The following is a 17,976-nucleotide window of genomic DNA, read 5'->3' on the forward strand; positions in this document are numbered from 1 at the left end:
CCGTCACTTCAGCAGGCTGTCTCCCATGGCCACCGGCGTCCCCCTGAATCTTCTTGACAAAGTCCTCTACCTCGGCTGGGGTGTTGAAAGTGTGGGTCCGCTCCTTGTGTGTCACCAACATTCTCGCTGGATGGATCACTCCGTGTCGGATCCCCATGTTGCGCAGCTCCTGGCGGATCGGGTCGAATCGCTTCCTCAATTGGATTACTCCTGCAGCCAGGTCCGGGTAGAGCCGCACTCGCTGGTCTTTGTACCGAATGTCCCCTTTAGCTTTTGCCGCTTTGACAACCGCATCCTTGTTCTTGCTATTAAGAAACTTCATTATTAGCGTTCTTGGTGGCGCCGTGGTGTCTCTCATCGGGCCGATTGCCCCTCCGGCAATCAAACCTAGCCGATACCTACACCGCCCGGCGTATCGATAGTTCTACTCCCACTGAACTCGCTGATTTGTTATCGGGGCCGCTTTCCTCTCTCCCAGAGCGGATCGACTCCATTAATGAATTCACAAATCAATTTAATTCAATCTTACTCGCCTCGCTGGATTCTATCGCACCTCTACGTACTAAAATCCGTCACCCTAAAAAACCCTCGCCCTGGTATACTGACGATACACGCGCACAAAAATTAATATGCAGAAAACTAGAACGTAAATGGCGATCATCCAAGCTTGAAGTCTTTCGACTAGCTTGGAGTGATAGCCTACTAAAATACAAATGCATGCTCTCCGCTGCAAGAGCCTCCTACCTATCAGATCTTATTAACACTAATAAAAATAATCCTAAATTTCTATTTGACACGGTCGCAAATCTTACTCGCAAACCCTCCCCCAATACAAACTCTCCATTTACAGCTAATGACTTCCTTGACTTCTTTAACCGTAAAATTATCTGTATTAGAGATGAAATTAGCAACTCTCTATTACTCACAAAGGGTGCTAACCCCTCTCCTAGCCCTGTCCTTAGAACCTTAGACGAGAGTACTATACTCTCGAATTTTGAGACTATCTCTCTAAATGCACTTTCAAAAATTGTACTTTCATCTAAATCCACAACCTGTTTATTCGACCCTCTCCCTGCAAAGTTGATTAAGGAACTCCTTCCAATACTAGGCCCCCCCTTACTTAACATTATCAATAGCTCCCTCTCCTCTGGCATTGTCCCTACCTCCTTCAAATCTGCTGTAATCAAACCCCTACTTAAAAAGCCAAACCTTGATTCTGAGGTTCTTAACAACTTCAGGCCAATCTCAAATCTCCCCTTCCTCTCTAAAGTTCTTGAAAAAGTAGTCTCGACACAATTAACTGACTACCTCTCACATAATAAACTTCTCGATCCCTTTCAATCTGGTTTTAGATCACTCCATAGTACTGAAACTGCTCTTACAAAAGTAACCAATGACCTTCTCCTTGCGTCCGACTCTAATTTCTCCTCTCTTCTCATTTTATTAGATTTAAGCGCAGCCTTCGATACAATCGATCATAAGATCCTCCTAGACCGCTTATCTAACTACGTAGGTATCCGGGGCACTGCCCTATCCTGGCTAAAGTCATATTTGTCTGATAGGACACACTGTGTCTCATATAAAAATATCATGTCCACTTTCTCCTCAGTGAAGTTTGGTGTACCGCAGGGATCAGTCCTGGGTCCCTTACTCTTTGGAGTTTACTTACTGCCTCTTGGCGAAATCTTCCGTAGATATGGCATTAACTTTCACTGTTATGCCGATGATACCCAAATTTATATACCAATTAGACCAGACGATCGCTCTAAACTCGCTAATCTTGAATCCTGCTTAATCGCTGTTACAGACTGGATGTCAAATAATTTCTTACGACTAAACGCCAACAAAACTGAACTACTAGTTGTTGGCCCAAAAACCCAACTTCCATTTCTCACTGATCTTAGTCTGAACATTGAGAACTGCGTAATTACTCCAAACTCAAAGGTGAAAAACCTAGGTGTTACCTTTGATCCTACTCTGTCATTCGATGCTCACATTAAGGATATCACTAAAATAGCTTTCTTTCATCTCCGCAATATTTCAAAGATCCGTCCCTTGCTAAATGCAACGGATGCCGAAACCTTAATACACGCCTTTGTTTCATCTAGACTCGACTACTGTAACGTCTTATTCTCTGGCCTTCCACTCTGTAGCACAAATAAATTACAACTCGTGCAAAACGCCGCTGCTAGAATTCTAACTAGAACTAAGAAGTTTGATCATATAACTCCGGTCTTAATCTCCCTCCACTGGCTCCCAATTCAGGCCAGATCAGACTTTAAGGTGCTTCTGTTAACCTATAAATCTTTGCATGGGCTCGCACCTCCGTACTTATCTGAGCTAATTATTCCCTATGTTCCCACGCGTACTCTCCGCTCACAGGACGGTAATTATCTTACCGTCCCTAAAATTAAGAAAAAATCAGCAGGTAGCAGAGCATTTTCTTACCGTGCTCCACATCTCTGGAACCAGCTTCCTCTGTCAGTTAGGGAAGCTGGCTCCATTGAAATCTTCAAAACTAGACTCAAAACCCATTTATTCTCCCAATCATTTGGTTGTGCTTGATAGTTGTGTTTGATGATGTCATTCTCCAGAAATATTTATTAGCTCTTGAGTACATACAATCCTGAATTGCTGAGCGGGCTGTCTCAAGCCAGCAATATCATTATAAACTTATACTTGACCTAATTTAATAATATGGCATCAGTCGACCCAGTAGCTTAGATACAAAATCTAATAGCTGGTGAATAAACCTAGTCCTGAATTGCCGAGCGGGCAATCACAAGCCAGCAGTATCAGTATAAACTTAGACTTGACCTAATTTAGTTTTGTTTGTTGTAGGTCATGATTAACGGTCCGCATCAACAGGGCTGAATCATTGACAGTGGTGTTAGGTGGTACTTAGACCTGAATTAGCAGTATAGTATTAGTCATCCTAAAAAATAAAAATAAATATTTTTCCTAATAAATTTTGTTGTAGGTCATGATTTACGGTCCGCATCAACAGGGCTGAATCATTGACAGTGGTGTTAGGTGGTACTTAGACCTGAATTAGCAGTATAGTATTAGTCATCCTAAAAAAAAAAAAAAAAAAAAAAAAAAAAAAAAAAAAAAAAAATCCTAATAAATTTTGTTGTAGGTCATGATTTACGGTCCGCATCAACAGGGCTGAATCATTGACAGTGGTGTTAGGTGGTACTTAGACCTGAATTAGCAGTATAGTATTAGTCATCCTAAAAAAATAAAAATAAAAATCCTAATAAATTTTGTTTTGACCTAATTTTATTGTTGTCTATAGAGTTAGTTCCACCTCTGCGCAGATTCCCCCGCTCTCTTCTCTCTCTCCCCCTCAGGTGTCCTTCACTGGCCTGACGTACACCCCCGCCGCTGCAGCCCTAGGTCCGGCCGTCATCGCCCTAGCCACCTGCCGCTACTCCTTCTACTGTCTGACACCCCGGGCTCTTCACCACCACCGACCCGTATCCTCATCATCCTGGTCACCTGCCTGCCTAAGGGAAGGGGGGGGGCGCCCCCCCAGCCCCCCCCCGCCGCCTCATCATCACCTCCAACTCCTATCCTCCCCTCCTCTTAATCATCACCTCCGACTCCTATCCTCCCCTCCCCTCCTCTTAATCCATGTCACCAACGCGGACTCATGGATTCCTCAGATCATCCTCATGGAACTCCCAATCTTGTTACCCTTTTTGTCACCTAGTTAATTAACTAGTATTCTCTAAACCTACGAACACTTAAAGACTGCATTTTCTATTTCTTTTTGGACTCTACTTTTTAGATTTTCAACTCCCTTCCCTGATCTTAGGATATTTTAAAAATTACATTTTTATATCCCTTCTGTTGGACTCTTTTTACGTTTTCAATTTTCTGTTCTCTTGTACATTTTATTTCCATATTAAGCCATTCACAGAGTTTCATTATCGGAAACTCTGTGCATGGTTTAGCCCGGCATCTCTCGGCCTGTCTCGGAGGGGAGTCCCCAGACGGGGGTCCGTTGCTGTGGCCTGGTGGGTGGGCCCGTCCCCCGCGTGGCCTGCTCTCACGCTCTCAGTCACTATGCTGGTGGCTGGGGGCTGGGGGGGCGGGTCGCGTGGGGGCTGGGTCCGCCTGGGCCGCAGCAATTGGCCCCTAACACAACGACCTCACAAGGTTCCTCCTCAGCCAAGTCACTGGGGCAATCCATGCGGCGATCCATATGGTGGAAAGGTTTTCTTGCGTTCACTGGGGGTGAGGGGGTGCCGCTGTGTCCCGGCCTGGCCTTCCCTCCCACGCCATATGTGGGCGGGGGCCGGGTCGGGGGGCATCGGTGCTCTTCATCACTGGTCGAGGGCTGCCGGTTGGTTTAGAACAGCTTAGGTAGGCGATAGATTAGCTACAGCCTAAGGCTGACCTGTTAGTGTTCAGGCTAAAATCAGACTAGAGCAGGGTAGGATAGGCCAGATTAGGCTGTAGATTAGCTAGATACTATGTCCCAGTTAGCTCTGGTTAATGCTTAGAGTAGTCAGTTGTCCCCCCTCTCTTTCCCCCTTTCCCCGCTTCTTCCCTTCTTCCCCCTTCTTGTTCTCCTCTCTTTCCATGCTCTTTCCTCCCCCACATCCCACCGCCCCCCCCTCCCTTCTCCTGCTCTCTCCTCATTCTCCCCCCCTCTGCTCCTTCCTCTTCCTCCTCTTCTCCCCTATTTTCCTGAATCCCTGCCACTTCCTGCTCTCCCTTCTCTCACATTCCCCCTGCTCTCCTTCCCCTGCACCCTCCCACCCCTCCTTCTCTGCCTCTCTGTCCTCCCCCCTCTCTCACATTCCCCCTGCTCTCCTCCCCCTGCACCCTCCCACCTCTCCTTCTCTGTCCTCTCCTCCTCCACATTTCCCATTTTCCCCCCACCCTCGCCCTAATCCGGGCCCGTATCCTACTCCCTCCCTCCACCCTAGACCCTACCTCTACTCTCTGTCCTCCCCCCTCTCTCACATTCCCCCTGCTCTTCTTCCCCTGCTCTCCTTCCCCTGCACCTCTACTCTCTGTCCTCCCCCCTCTCTCACATTCCCCCTGCTCTCCTTCCCCTGCACCCTCCCACCTCTCCCTCTCTGTTCTTTCCTCCTCCACATTTCCCATTTTCTCCCCACCCTCGCCCTAATCCGGGCCCGTATCCTACTCCCTCCCTCCACCCTAGACCCTACCTCTACTCTACCTCCCCTGTACCCTCACATTCCCACTGCTCTCCTTCCCCTGCGCCCCCCCACCTCTCCTTCTCTGTTCTCTCCTCCTCTCTGCCCTCTCCTCCCTCTCACATTCCCCCTGCTCTCCCTCCCCTGCACCCTCTCCTTCTCTGTTCTCTCCTCCTCCACATTTCCCATTTCTCCCCACCCTCGCCCTAATCCGGGCCCGTATCCTATTCCCTCCCCTCCCTCAACCCTAGACCCTATCCCTACCCTGGTTCTCCCTCCCCTGCACCCTCATCTCTCCTCCCCTGTTCTCTCCTCCTCCACATTTCCTATTTTCTCCCCACCTCCCCCCTCTCCTCCCTCCCTCCCTCCACCCTAGACCCTACCTCTACTCTACCTCCCCTGTACCCTTCCACCTCTCCTTCTCTGTTCTCTCCTCCTCTCTGTCCTCTCCCCTCTCTCACATTCCCACTGCTCTCCTTCCCCTGCGCCCTCCCACCTCCCCACATTTCCTATTTTCTCCCCACCTCCCCCCTCTCCTCCCTCCTCCCTCTCCCTCCCTCCTCCACTCTCCTGTTTTCTTCAAATGTTCAAATGTTATCTTTATTCTGTATATTCTTGTTATTGTGTGTTAGCTAGAATCAGCTAGACATACTTTCTGTGAAGCCCTCTGAGACATGCTTGTGAATTAGGGCTATATAAATAAACTTGACTTGACTTGACTTGATCCGATGTGCCCTCTCCAACATAACTGCGGTACAGCCCAAAGTTTCTGGGATCCACTTTTCCAGGAAAGCACACGTCTCCCGTCCCTCGGCACCTTCGGGTAAGCCTACCAGTCTCAGATTGTTCATACGGGATCTAGACTCCAAGTCTAAGAGCTTGTCTTCCATTGTTTTGGTTTTTGACTCGAGTGTGATTACTTTAGCCTGCAGGCTCGTTAGCTCGTCTTCAGTGCTTGATACCCGTATTTCTGCCCGTGCCACTCGCTCCATACAGTCACTAATCTCCTTCCTCATGCTGTTTATCGCCGTGCCAATTCCATCAAATCTTAATGAAAAGTCAGCCTTCATGGAGTTTATTGCTGCCAGTATAGCATCGGCCTTTTCGCCAGCTAGCCCTTCTTCTCCAACCCCCGCCATTGCTTCTTTAGCCGTCTGAGCTTCTTCGCTAAATGTAAACTCAGTTAACTTCGGCTGCCTCGTCGTTGGTGGCGATGAGCGTCTATTTCTAGCCCTATTCCTGCCCCTTCTCGCTGACATTACTTTCACGCCAGCTTTTTGATCCTCTTTGTCGCCAATGAGAGTGTTTTCAGTAGTTTTATATTTAGTTAGCAGCAGAGCGGTCTGAGACACGTCCTCTTACGTGGCCGCCATAACCGGAAGCCCAGGTGTGATCATTCTAACACAGGATGTAATCCACAGTTCACGTTTTGTGATCCGGAGAGGAGAGTCTCACCTCCTGCTGCAGCTTGTCCACAGCTCTGGTGATGTGCGCCTGGTCTTTCTGCTGGTACTTCTGGACCATGGTGTCCCTCAGGGTCTGCTTCAGCTCTGCATTCAACTGTTAACAGACACACACACACACAAACACACACGTATGTACTAGCAGCCCGACTACAGAGCATAGAAAAGACCTCAGGTGTGCTACGAACATGAGCACAAATTATAAGCGATAAATTAGTTGTCATACATTTTTTCTTATTTTTTTTTTCCGGATCTAACCTCCCTCCTGACGAGAAACGTCACCAGGGTTGCAAACTCAGATATCAGGGCAGACAAAAAACAAACAAACAATCGGTCATCACCTAGTGGCCTATTTTGGCATTAAAAAGGTGACCGTCACCTAAAGTTGACTAGTCTGCATGCCTGGTCACAGACTGCGGTTGTAAAAAAAAACAGGGGAGCAGCAGAGGAGGAAGTCTGCGTTTTTTCGTTCTGTAGACCAGCAGCAGAATACGCTCACTGGGGGAAAAGATGGCAAAGTCTGCGGGGCTCAGCCTCAGTTTCTATGGCAACAAGCCAGCTGGGAAACCAGGCTAAATCAAAGCATGAAGGAGAGATAAAGGGAATGAATGACAGAAAGATGGAGGGAGGAGAGAGAGAGAGAGAGAGAGAGAGAGAGAGAGAGACGAGAGACAGGAGGTGCATTGTATTCAACGCAAATACATGCAAACTTCAATTCGAGCTTCCATCCATGTGATTCACACCATTCAAAAACATACAACAGCAAAATAGCAGAAGCTCTGGAGATTTCGGGGCAACTTCATTCATAACAGTCCGCAGCAGACAGCGAGGGAGAGGGCTTGAGGTAGGGAGGGAGGGAGATAGAGAGAGATAGAGAGACAGAGAGAGAATGAGAGAGAGAGCTCAGTGGCTATTCATGCTCAGAGGAGTTGTGTATTATGAATGAGGCAGTTATAATGATAGAAGTGCACCTCCAGACTGAGGAGGTATCCTGTTGCCGAGCTACGAGCCACCAGGCCCCGAAGACGTGTCTGGATGGGAGTGACACCGGCGCTGGTGCAAAGCAATGTCATGTAAATGTAATGCCTGCCAACACCAGGAGGGGGAGGAGGGCGGGGGGGGAATAGTCTTCTCATTTGCACCTGCTTGCGATGCAGTCAGCCTAAGTCTCTACACCATTAAAACTGAAAGTGTGAATATATTGAGGTTGAGATTGCCTGGTTCTTTTTTTGGGTACATGAGCCACGTGAGATGAGAAAATAAGTATGTGATCGCCTTTTCCTGACAAAATTGGGTGTATTTATTTTTTTAGAAGTTGAGTCCTGGTAGCTACATTTCACGTTTTTATCCTCTAGTCATTCATCGATGTTTTTAATTTCTTTGTTGGCTGAGGAAAGGAAAGAGAGATAAGGTGTACTATTATTTCACTTGAAAAACATATGAGGTACGTATTGCTAAGACTTTTGAGTGACGCAGTGTCTTTATCCCTGATAATATGTGTGCAACTGGCTATGTATCTATACTAGGCATCTCGTGCGCTATGCGCGCTTGATTCCTAGGCTCGCCCGCTATGCGGGCTCGGTCCCTGCAGCTCGCTGAGCTGGCCCTGCAGCTCACATACGCAGCTCGGCCTCGCCCACAGCTCGGCTGCTGCTCGGCCTCGCCCGCAGCTCGGCCTCGCCCGCAGGTCGGCTGCTGCGTGGCCTCACCTGCCCTATTGCCGCGCACGCAATGTCTCCCTCTCTCTCTCCCTCAGTCTCTCTCGTCCCCTCTCTCTCCCTCTCCCTCAGTCCCTCAAGTCCCCCTCTCCTCTCTCTCGTGTGTGTGTGTCATGATGACATCATCAGGTCATCATTGATGACATCACTGATGACATCATCAGTTGCCCCAATTGCTCAAGTGACATCACTGATGACATGTTCCCTTTTATTATATATATATATATATATATACTGTATAAGAATTTGCAGTAAAGAAATCTGTGGTAGGCTATATGGTAGACTTACTGTATGTCCACTAAACTAGTTTTCAGTCGTTGAGTGGAGTGAAAATCAATTGAGGATACTATTTCAAATGTGCACGCCTCGTCAAAGCCAGCATGTCTGCATACAGCAGAGCAGATCCAGAGCTGACTGTTCATCAACACAACATGAAGAAGGCAGCATGTCTCCATACAGCAGAGCAGATCCAGAGCTGACTGTTCATCAACACAACATGAAGAAGGCAGCATGTCTGTATATAGCAGAGCAGATCCAGAGCTGACTGCTCATCAACACAACATGAAGAAGGCAGCATGTCTGCATATAACAGAGCAGATCCAGAGCTGACTGTTCATCAACACAACATGAAGAAGGCAGCATGTCTGCATATAGCAGAGCAGATCCAGAGCTGACTGCTCATCAACACAACATGAAGAAGGCAGCATGTCTGCATATAGCAGAGCAGATCCAGAGCTGACTGCTCATCAACACAACATGAAGAAGGCAGCATGTCTGCATATAGCAGAGCAGATCCAGAGCTGACTGTTCATCAACACAACATGAAGAAGGCAGCATGTCTGCATATAACAGAGCAGATCCAGAGCTGACTGTTCATCAACACAACATGAAGAAGGCAGCATGTCTGCATATAGCAGAGCAGATCCAGAGCTGACTGTTCATCAACACAACATGAAGAAGGCAGCATGTCTGCATATAGCAGAGCAGATCCAGAGCTGACTGTTCATCAACACAACATGAAGAAGGCAGCATGTCTGCATATAACAGAGCAGATCCAGAGCTGACTGTTCATCAACACAACATGAAGAAGGCAGCATGTCTGCATACAGCAGAGCAGATCCAGAGCTGACTGCTCATCAACACAACATGAAGAAGGCAGCATGTCTGCATATAGCAGAGCAGATCCAGAGCTGACTGTTCATCAACACAACATGAAGAAGGCAGCATGTCTGCATATAACAGAGCAGATCCAGAGCTGACTGCTCATCAACACAACATGAAGAAGGCAGCATGTCTGCATACAGCAGAGCAGATCCAGAGCTGACTGTTCATCAACACAACATGAAGAAGGGGCCAAACGCCTGGGTGTGTGTGTGAAGCTGATCGCTGGTCTACTGAAGTCAAGCTATCTGTCCTTCTACAAATGAACACAATTCATCTCTTATTTTCTGTGAAGGAGCCTCAGCAAAGAAGTCTAGCAGAGAAACTATTAAGGCCAAAACAACATTCATATTAAGTTAACATTTACCTGCAAAGAGGGGAATAAAGAAATTATAGATTGGGGGGAGGGGAAGACAAGAGAAGCTTGGTAACTTAGCTCCCACATAAGATGCTTCTATTACTGAACTAATTGACCCGGACAACATGATAGAGGAAAAACAGAGTCACGCTTCTCTCCCTGTCCAGACAGCAGCATCTGCTATTGAACATCTTTTAATAGCTGAATGGAAAACAAACTAAAAGAGGGGAAGTCAGCTCATATGAGACTTGCTGACTTTTGCATTTTGACAAAAATGCAAAAGTTAAATTAAGACTGTATTTTTCCCCCATTCAGACTAAACTCTTAGTTTCTGTCACTCATTCCACTTCATTCACTTTTTCTGTCATTTGAAATGAAAATCCGCTCATCCCATACACAGTATGTCACTCACTCCCACGGCTTTCTCCAATACACAACGTACCTTTTATCAAATACATTCAAATGAAGCATTTTTTGCATTACCTGCTGGTAGTAGATGTAAGCCAGGACGCCAGCCAGGATCTCCAGCAGGAAGATGCACAGCAGCAGGACAAAGTACTGGTGGGGACACAGACAGGGACAGTTAGAGTGGATGGTAATGTGATGAACGAGACGGATGGCTTCCAATCCTGCCTCTTCGGCACAATCTCTTAACACATTCACTGCCAATGACGTGTTAATACGTCAAAAAAAACGGTGGGACGGTGGGACGTTGATCTAACCCTTTTACATCTCTTATATAAATATTGGAGCCGCCGAACGTGTACAACCCATTCCACCGACCCACTAAGTGGCGACAGTGCTCTCCACACTAGAAAAAGCCAAGCCAAAACTGCAGGGGAACGCGCGATGAAACCATTCTCTCATACTGTAAAATGGATTGGCGAAAACGCTTTCGCTTTCGCGCTGATTGCTGGCGGTGGGGGATTGCAAATTTGCATAATAGATTATGGGTGCAACACACTTTGAAACACGCAGCATAAATAAGACCAGAATCGCAAAAGAAACCCCGTTTCTTGGGGTTTCTCAACCGAAACCCCAAGAAACGAGCGAGCCCATCCTCGCCCAGCGGCCGCCAGCAGACAGGAGCAGCAGCAGCAGCAGCAGAAACGAGCTTGTGACACGCCCGCTGCAGCCAAGAAGAACACACACGGAGGGAGGAGTTTGAAGTAGAGGGGGGTTTCCTGCTGTTATGGAGGAAATTACTGTTCAAAACTATTGTTTAGATGTCTGACGTCTTACTGATGCCAAAAATGAATGGTTAAAGTGACTGTTCTATCGAATTTCACAAAAAGCTATTTATCTCAGCTTAAATTTTCAGACGCTGAAACCATGCTGTATTCAAGTGCTAATGCCTACATAACTACTAACTCTACAAACTAACTCTTTTAGACAGAGAAAGCACACATTCTATTAGTTCTTTTGAGATATTTTGTGTTCACAAAATCTTAGCAGAAAAGAATCCTCGGGTCTTGAAAGATGAGCCAGAATCCTCAAAAAAACCCTCTGGCAGAAGCTACCTACAGTAAAAAAAAAACGGCTGGCAGTGAATGTGTTAAAAGAACAGCTTGGACAAAATAGGATATAAAATTTACATGAAATTGTGCTTTAAATTGTTCCCTTGGTCAATGCTCGCATTCCACTCAACGGAATAAACAGTTTAATTCTAAATAGAAATTGTCCATGGAAGGTTTGCACAGTCATTCAAAAAGAAATGACTGAGGATGAAAACTATATTGTTTCTTAGTCGCACGCTCCTATAATTTCCTGTTGTTTTCAACTATTTCCATGTATATACAGTAGCTCGGCAGCACCTAGTGGTGGTTTTTGGTGCTAAACCGAGCGCACAGCATCACCTGACCTCACATCTCAGGTGTGCTGAAATGAGTTGACTGTGGAAGACACCACGGACATACCACAGTCTTCAACCGCCGCATTTTTTTTTAATTATGATTTTGTTTCGTTTAATCTTAGTTTTACTTGCTGAATTTGTTCATTGCCCACTGGTTTTGATTTATTTAATAAATAAAAAAGGCCTGTTTATTTTGGGGAATGTTTGTTTTGGGGGTGGATCATCAAACGGTTAACCAAAGTACAGCACGTTGTTCATGTCTGTGGGCGTCATGGCGTCTGTGGGCGGCTTAAACATGTTCCCAGAAGAAGAAGAAGCCGCAATACTGTTCATAAATCCATTGCTAAAAAAATGTGGGTTTCCTCCACAAGTCCTCTGATGTTTCTCACATATGGTGCACAGTGTCTAAGGCCAAAAAGACACTGGTAGGAAGGAGGCTTATGAATATTGACAATGGCGTAATTAAGTCGAGCACAGGCATTGAAAGTGGCAAAGAATCACATTAAACTTGGAGCTGAAGGATTTCGCAAACTCAATCACTTTGCCTCCCGAGGCAACAATGGCTGAAGGATTTTGTGCCCTTTGGTTGCAAACACAAGTCCCGCCCCCCCAGACGATTTAAAGGAACACTCCGCCCATTTTCAACCAGCTTTGTATCATTAGAACATCAGTAGTATATCAGAAAACTGTAAACGGTTTTGAAGTCTGTCATTTAATTTGACAGTTATGGAGTGTTAAAGTGTGGACCAGTGACATCACTGGTCCTCATTAACTCAAACCAACTCTCAATAACTGTCAAACTATTCATCATTCATCTAGTTTGACAGTGATTGAGAGTTGATTTGAGTTAGTGAGTTATTAATTCGAGTTAGTGTGGACCGGTGATGTCACTGGTCCACACTTTAACACTCAATAACTGTCAAATTAAATGACAGACTTCAAAACCGTTTACAGTTTTCTGATATACTACTGATGTTCCAATGATACAAAGCTGGTTGAAAATGGGCGGAGTGTTCCTTTAACTGACAAAAACGTACAGTGTACAATACAGATGCTAGTTTGGTGGTTCTCCAGGGCAGTACGTTTGCAGCAGGACAGTAAATGGTTCTGTCATCAGCATAGAGATGATGATGAAGATTTCATGTTGTGGCTGAGAGACTACAGTAATATAGATGGTAAATAAGTAGAAATAAATGAGACTTCTATCATCTGTTTTCCAAGTCAGTCCCTGAACACTGACTGATAAATGTGCCTGGTGTTGGCCAACAAGTCAGTGTAGCCAACTGTGTGTACAGATGGGCGGTATTTACATAAACTCTGCATCCGAAAACAATAAGGAGCGGAGTTATAGTAGTTTCATGAAATTCAGTTTTTTCTTTATTCATTTCCGTTCCTCGCTATATAATACGGGCGATTATTTTCCAGTGCGATTGAAAGGAATCACTGACGACTGAAACAATCCCACAGGCCACTTCAACAACGGCACAATAGCTCACGGACTGACTGTGTCTTTAAGCACCGGGTTTTCTCTCTCTCCCGAGTTTATCTGATCCATGGGAGTTAGGCCCATCAGAGTTAGGGGATGGGGGGGGGGGGGGGGGGTCTGCTTTTCAAGTCAAGCTCTTTCAGAATTAAGGACAAGAAGAGATCTTATCTGCGGAGAGAACCTTGGCCCAAATTCCTCCGGCCCCGTTGCTATCGGGGAGAGAAAATCACCCAGTGAAGTGGACTCGGGCTTTCATTTGATAGCCGGAGCTGATTACATCTTCCCGAGCGGCTCTGGGCCTGAATGCTGAGCGAGCGCGGAGTGTAAAACGCATTCTGATGCAGAGCCCCGGGGCTCGGTGCAGGAGGATGGCAATAAGACGCATAAAGCCACTCGTATATCAAAGTCTGATGAAAGACAGACACGCATAAGCGCACACATATGCACACTTAAGTTTCTCGCAGATCAGAGTCAGACCCCTCCAACAACAAACACACACACACACTTCCGTAACTCCGACCATAATTACAGACTAAAACTGTATTGTTATTTAACCTTTATGTAGACAGGTAATCTCACGACATGGGGTCTCATTCTTAAGAAAAACGTGTGGGACAGACAACAGCAGCAATACAACACAGAGATACAGATCTTCTCTGTTCAATACAGAGAAGATCAAACATAATCATAAAAGTGATAAGTGCAAAAGTGATAACCAGATTTTAACTGCTATTACAAGAGCAAACACGCACAGACGCTCTCTCCAGATTATGTAAAAGTTGTTTAAAATCCCTGATAGTGGAATCATGGCGGAGAACTTCAGTTGCTGCTGTAGCGTGTTCCAGGTTGGGGGGGGCAGGTCTTTTATCAAGTTCTGACAGACTGAGGGGATGGCTGTGGCTCAGGAGGTAGAGCGGGTCGTCCAATCAGAAGGTCGGTGGTTCGATCCCCGGCTCCTCCGCATGTCCGCATGTCGAGGTGTCCTTGGGCATAAGCACACACGCATATGCCACATGTGGCAAGACACTGAACCCCAAATTGCTCCCGATGGCTGTGCCAGCACCCTGCGTGGCAGCTGGCCGCCTTCGGTGTGTGAATGTCTGTGTGAATGGGTGAATGTAGGCACATTGTAAAGTGCTTTGCATAAAAGCGCTATATAAATGCAGTCCATTTACCATGGTTCTCTTGGGTGACACCTATGGCGATGAGTGGTAGTTGCTGGTGAGATCCAAACTGTCAATGGGCTCACTATCAGATAGTGACTTTTTTTTATGAAAATGTTTGAGATTATAACTTTAAATCAGGATTCTGGGAATAAAGGCGGAATTCTGAAAATAAAGTCAGAATTCTCAGATTAAAGTCAGAATTCTGAGGGGGGGAAAGAAGCAAACTGTTACATGTCACATGTAACAGTTTTTAGTCACTGACGATGTCCCTGATGATTATCGACGGTGTACCGGGAATTTGAATGTCTAGGGTCCCTAGACTTTTGTGACGTCCAAATCGGGTCACGAGTCAAAAAAGGTTGGGAACACCTGCTACAGCAGCAGCATTTTCCTGACATAACCGATAAGTGGATAAATAAATGGGCAACAGTCCAAGGATGGATTCATAAAGATATCTTCGCATGGATGATGATGAGCAGATGACTAATGAATACAGAGCACAGTGGTGTGAGAGTTTTGTTTTTTAAATCGGTTAAGAATCTCCAGCGTCCAACAGATGAAGAGAGTGAGCTCAGCTGAGGTCTTCATGCACAAAACATTTCCCGTAGTCCAGGAGAGGCAAGACAGTGTCGGCATCAGGCCATTTCCTTAGCATTAAAAGAGATGAACAGGATTTGTTCCTAATATAAAGAAGGCACATTTTAATTCCAAATTCTTCAAAAGATGATCAAGATGAAAGTTATAAGAAAGGCTTTCATCAATTGTGAAGCCTTAATATTTGTAGGTGGTCGCCGTCAGATAATGTGTCAAACTAAGAGCTGGCTATGTGCCAAACTAAGAGCTGGCTATGTGCCAAACTAAGAGCTGGCTATGTGCCAAACTAAGAGCTGGCTATGTGCCAAACTAAGAGCTGGCTATGTGCCAAACTAAGAGCTGGCTATGTGCCAAACTACGAGCTGGCTATGTGCCAAACTAAGAGCTGGCTATGTGCCAAACTAAGAGCTGGCTATGTGCCAAACTAAGAGCTGGCTATGTGCCAAACTAAGAGCTGGCTATGTGCCAAACTAAGAGCTGGCTATGTGCCAAACTCAGAGCTGGCTATGTGCCAAACTAAGAGCTGGCTATGTGCCAAACTAAGAGCTGGCTATGTGCCAAACTAAGAGCTGGCTATGTGCCAAACTAAGAGCTGGCTATGTGCCAAACTAAGAGCTGGCTATGTGCCAAACTAAGAGCTGGCTATGTGCCAAACTAAGAGCTGGCTATGTGCCAAACTAAGAGCTGGCTATGTGCCAAACTACGAGCTGGCTATGTGCCAAACTCAGAGCTGGCTATGTGCCAAACTAAGAGCTGGATATAAAATGTTTGTCGAAACAATTCAGCATCTGGGGTTTATGGGGAATGGAATCCGCAACAATATTAGGAGGCAGAGTTGGCAGAGAAAGATTTTATAGTTTTTTGCCAAAACCTCCTCGGGTCATTGTGCTCTGTGATAAATAATAATACTGTAATGGCTTTTGGCTTTTCTTTATGGCAGCAGTGCAGCGATTATATCGGCCCAGTCGGCCTCAGAACCAGACTTCCTCACGTAGGAAATTGACTCTTGCAAAGCTTTTGTTGTTGTCGTCTCTGACTATGTTTACATGCACACAATGTTCCTCTATTATTTGGAAAATGACAATATTCTGAATTTGATAAGGGTCATGTAAACCGCATATTCCGGGTTGCATTTTCCGAATTTGGCCTTTTTCCGAATTTAGCATTTTCCGATTAAGACATCTGGGTTATTCCAGTATTATTCGGGTTTTAGGAGGATTCTTTGATCATGTATACAGCGCATTCGGAATATGCGTCTCAATCAGGGTTTTTACTGCAGTTTGCGACGCATGTTGCCTGTTTGTGGTCAACTGATGTGTGCTAGAAAGCTCTAGAAGAGGCCATATAATCATAATAATCCATCATCTCTGGCATGCGAAAAGAAAAGCCAACATTTCTGATCGGGAGGAGATGAGAAACATCGATTTAAAGACAGAGATATTTAAAGAGAGAGTGGTGCCCACGGAAGTCCAAAATGCTTGCGAGCCTGCGAGGTAATAACGTAGGCGACGGGCTCTATTCTCCCACAGGCCATCGGCGCTATTACGGGCCTTAACCGCAAAAAAACGTGCCTTGCGCCTGTTTCGGCAAGATAGCAATAGGCTTTAGGCTGCCAAATGCGCTTTAGGCCGAATGGGCGTGGCGCAGTCCCAAAGTGGGCGTGTCGGCGCTAAATACCAGCCTAGTGATATCTTGGGACCTGGCCTACATTTAGCGCTTTGCGCTTTTGTAAAGCAGGCCTATTCTGTGCCTTCACTGCTTCTTCTCTGTCACCCTTCTCTCTCTCTCTCTCTGAGTTCCCAGCATGCATTGTGTTTCTTCATTTCGCTACTAAATAGCCACCAAATGAGCCAAAATAGATATAAAAGGTAGTTCTAAATTAATGTGTAATGGTAACACAGCCTGCCATTGTCAACATTTCAATATTGGACCAAATAAAACCTCGAAATGAAAACACCACCCTATGTGAAACATATATGTCCTCCTGGGCCTATATATACCCCTTGTCGAGTTAACGTGATTTAGAGAAGTAACAGCGGAACGCGCTTCGGAACGCGCTTCTAATGGCATCTGCTATACTGTGATGTCCCTCCAATAACTTGGCCCTATTTCACATTTAGTTTTACAATAAAAACACATTTATGCAATGACTTGACATAATGTAGGGTATATTTATGTGCATCATCCTTCCTGCAGCAGGCGAGAGAAAATGATATCTTTCTGGACAAACTTTCACCAATCTAATAGGCTATATTTTTCTAGCTGATGCATAGAACATTATTTTCACTTTGATCTTGCTATAGTGTAGCGTATTTACATGCTTGCAGTATTGAAACTGCAGTTAGATTGGTTTGAGAAGCATAATAATATGGAATAATAGCCTATAATGCAGACAGACAGGCTGGATGAAGGGAGGGGGGGGGGGCAGAGCGTTTGGCTTTCGTCTGGTTTTGCGGGATCACTGGAATTGGAGCTAAAAAGGCAAGCGTGCGATTCGTTTATTGCACTTATCCAATGAGCATGACGGTGCATAATTTTACGCCTAAAAGGCGTGGTTGTAATGCTTTGGGCTGCATCTAGCGCCAGCACGACGATATCAAGTGCGCCTTTCCACGCCCACTGCTTTGATCTGCGCCTGCCGCTCGGCCTAGAAACTGCGCCGATGCAACGATAGGGGCCTACTAGCCTACTTTTTATGAAAGACTTTGATGCGCAACGCCAAACTTTCCAGCAGCAAGCTCCTGAAATGGACCAAGTGATGCTGGTAAGAATAGTGCTGCTCTGTCTCTGTCTCCCCCCCCCCTCTCTCTCTCACGTGTCGGGGAGGGGCGAGCTACGACTGCATGTAAACGGGAATATTAGTGGATTATTCATTTAGTCGGAATATTTTCATTTTCCGAATATGGGCAAAAACCAGAATCTTGTGTGCATGTAAACGTAGTCAGTGAGTGCGTTTACATGCAGACAATAAACGGATAACTGAGAATAATCAGTTTATGGCAAT

The 17,976-nt window shown here is 45.8% G+C and overlaps 1 protein-coding gene across 1 annotated transcript in view; it reads right to left on the reverse strand.

The window, feature by feature from the left end:
• The window catches only part of LOC310791289 (CD151 antigen-like), a 60,806-nt gene that overhangs the window by 12,133 nt on the left and 30,697 nt on the right, over positions 1–17,976 (reverse strand). The window contains exons 4-5 of the mRNA XM_083652976.1: positions 10,358–10,432; positions 6,630–6,734 (exon numbers count right to left, since the gene is read on the reverse strand). Coding sequence (XP_083509102.1) covers positions 6,630–6,734; positions 10,358–10,432 — 180 coding nt within the window. The remainder of the gene's footprint in view (positions 1–6,629; positions 6,735–10,357; positions 10,433–17,976) is intronic.

This window comes from Poromitra crassiceps (assembly GCF_964638095.1).
Source record: "Poromitra crassiceps genome assembly, chromosome: 16".
NCBI lineage: Eukaryota > Metazoa > Chordata > Actinopteri > Beryciformes > Melamphaidae > Poromitra > Poromitra crassiceps.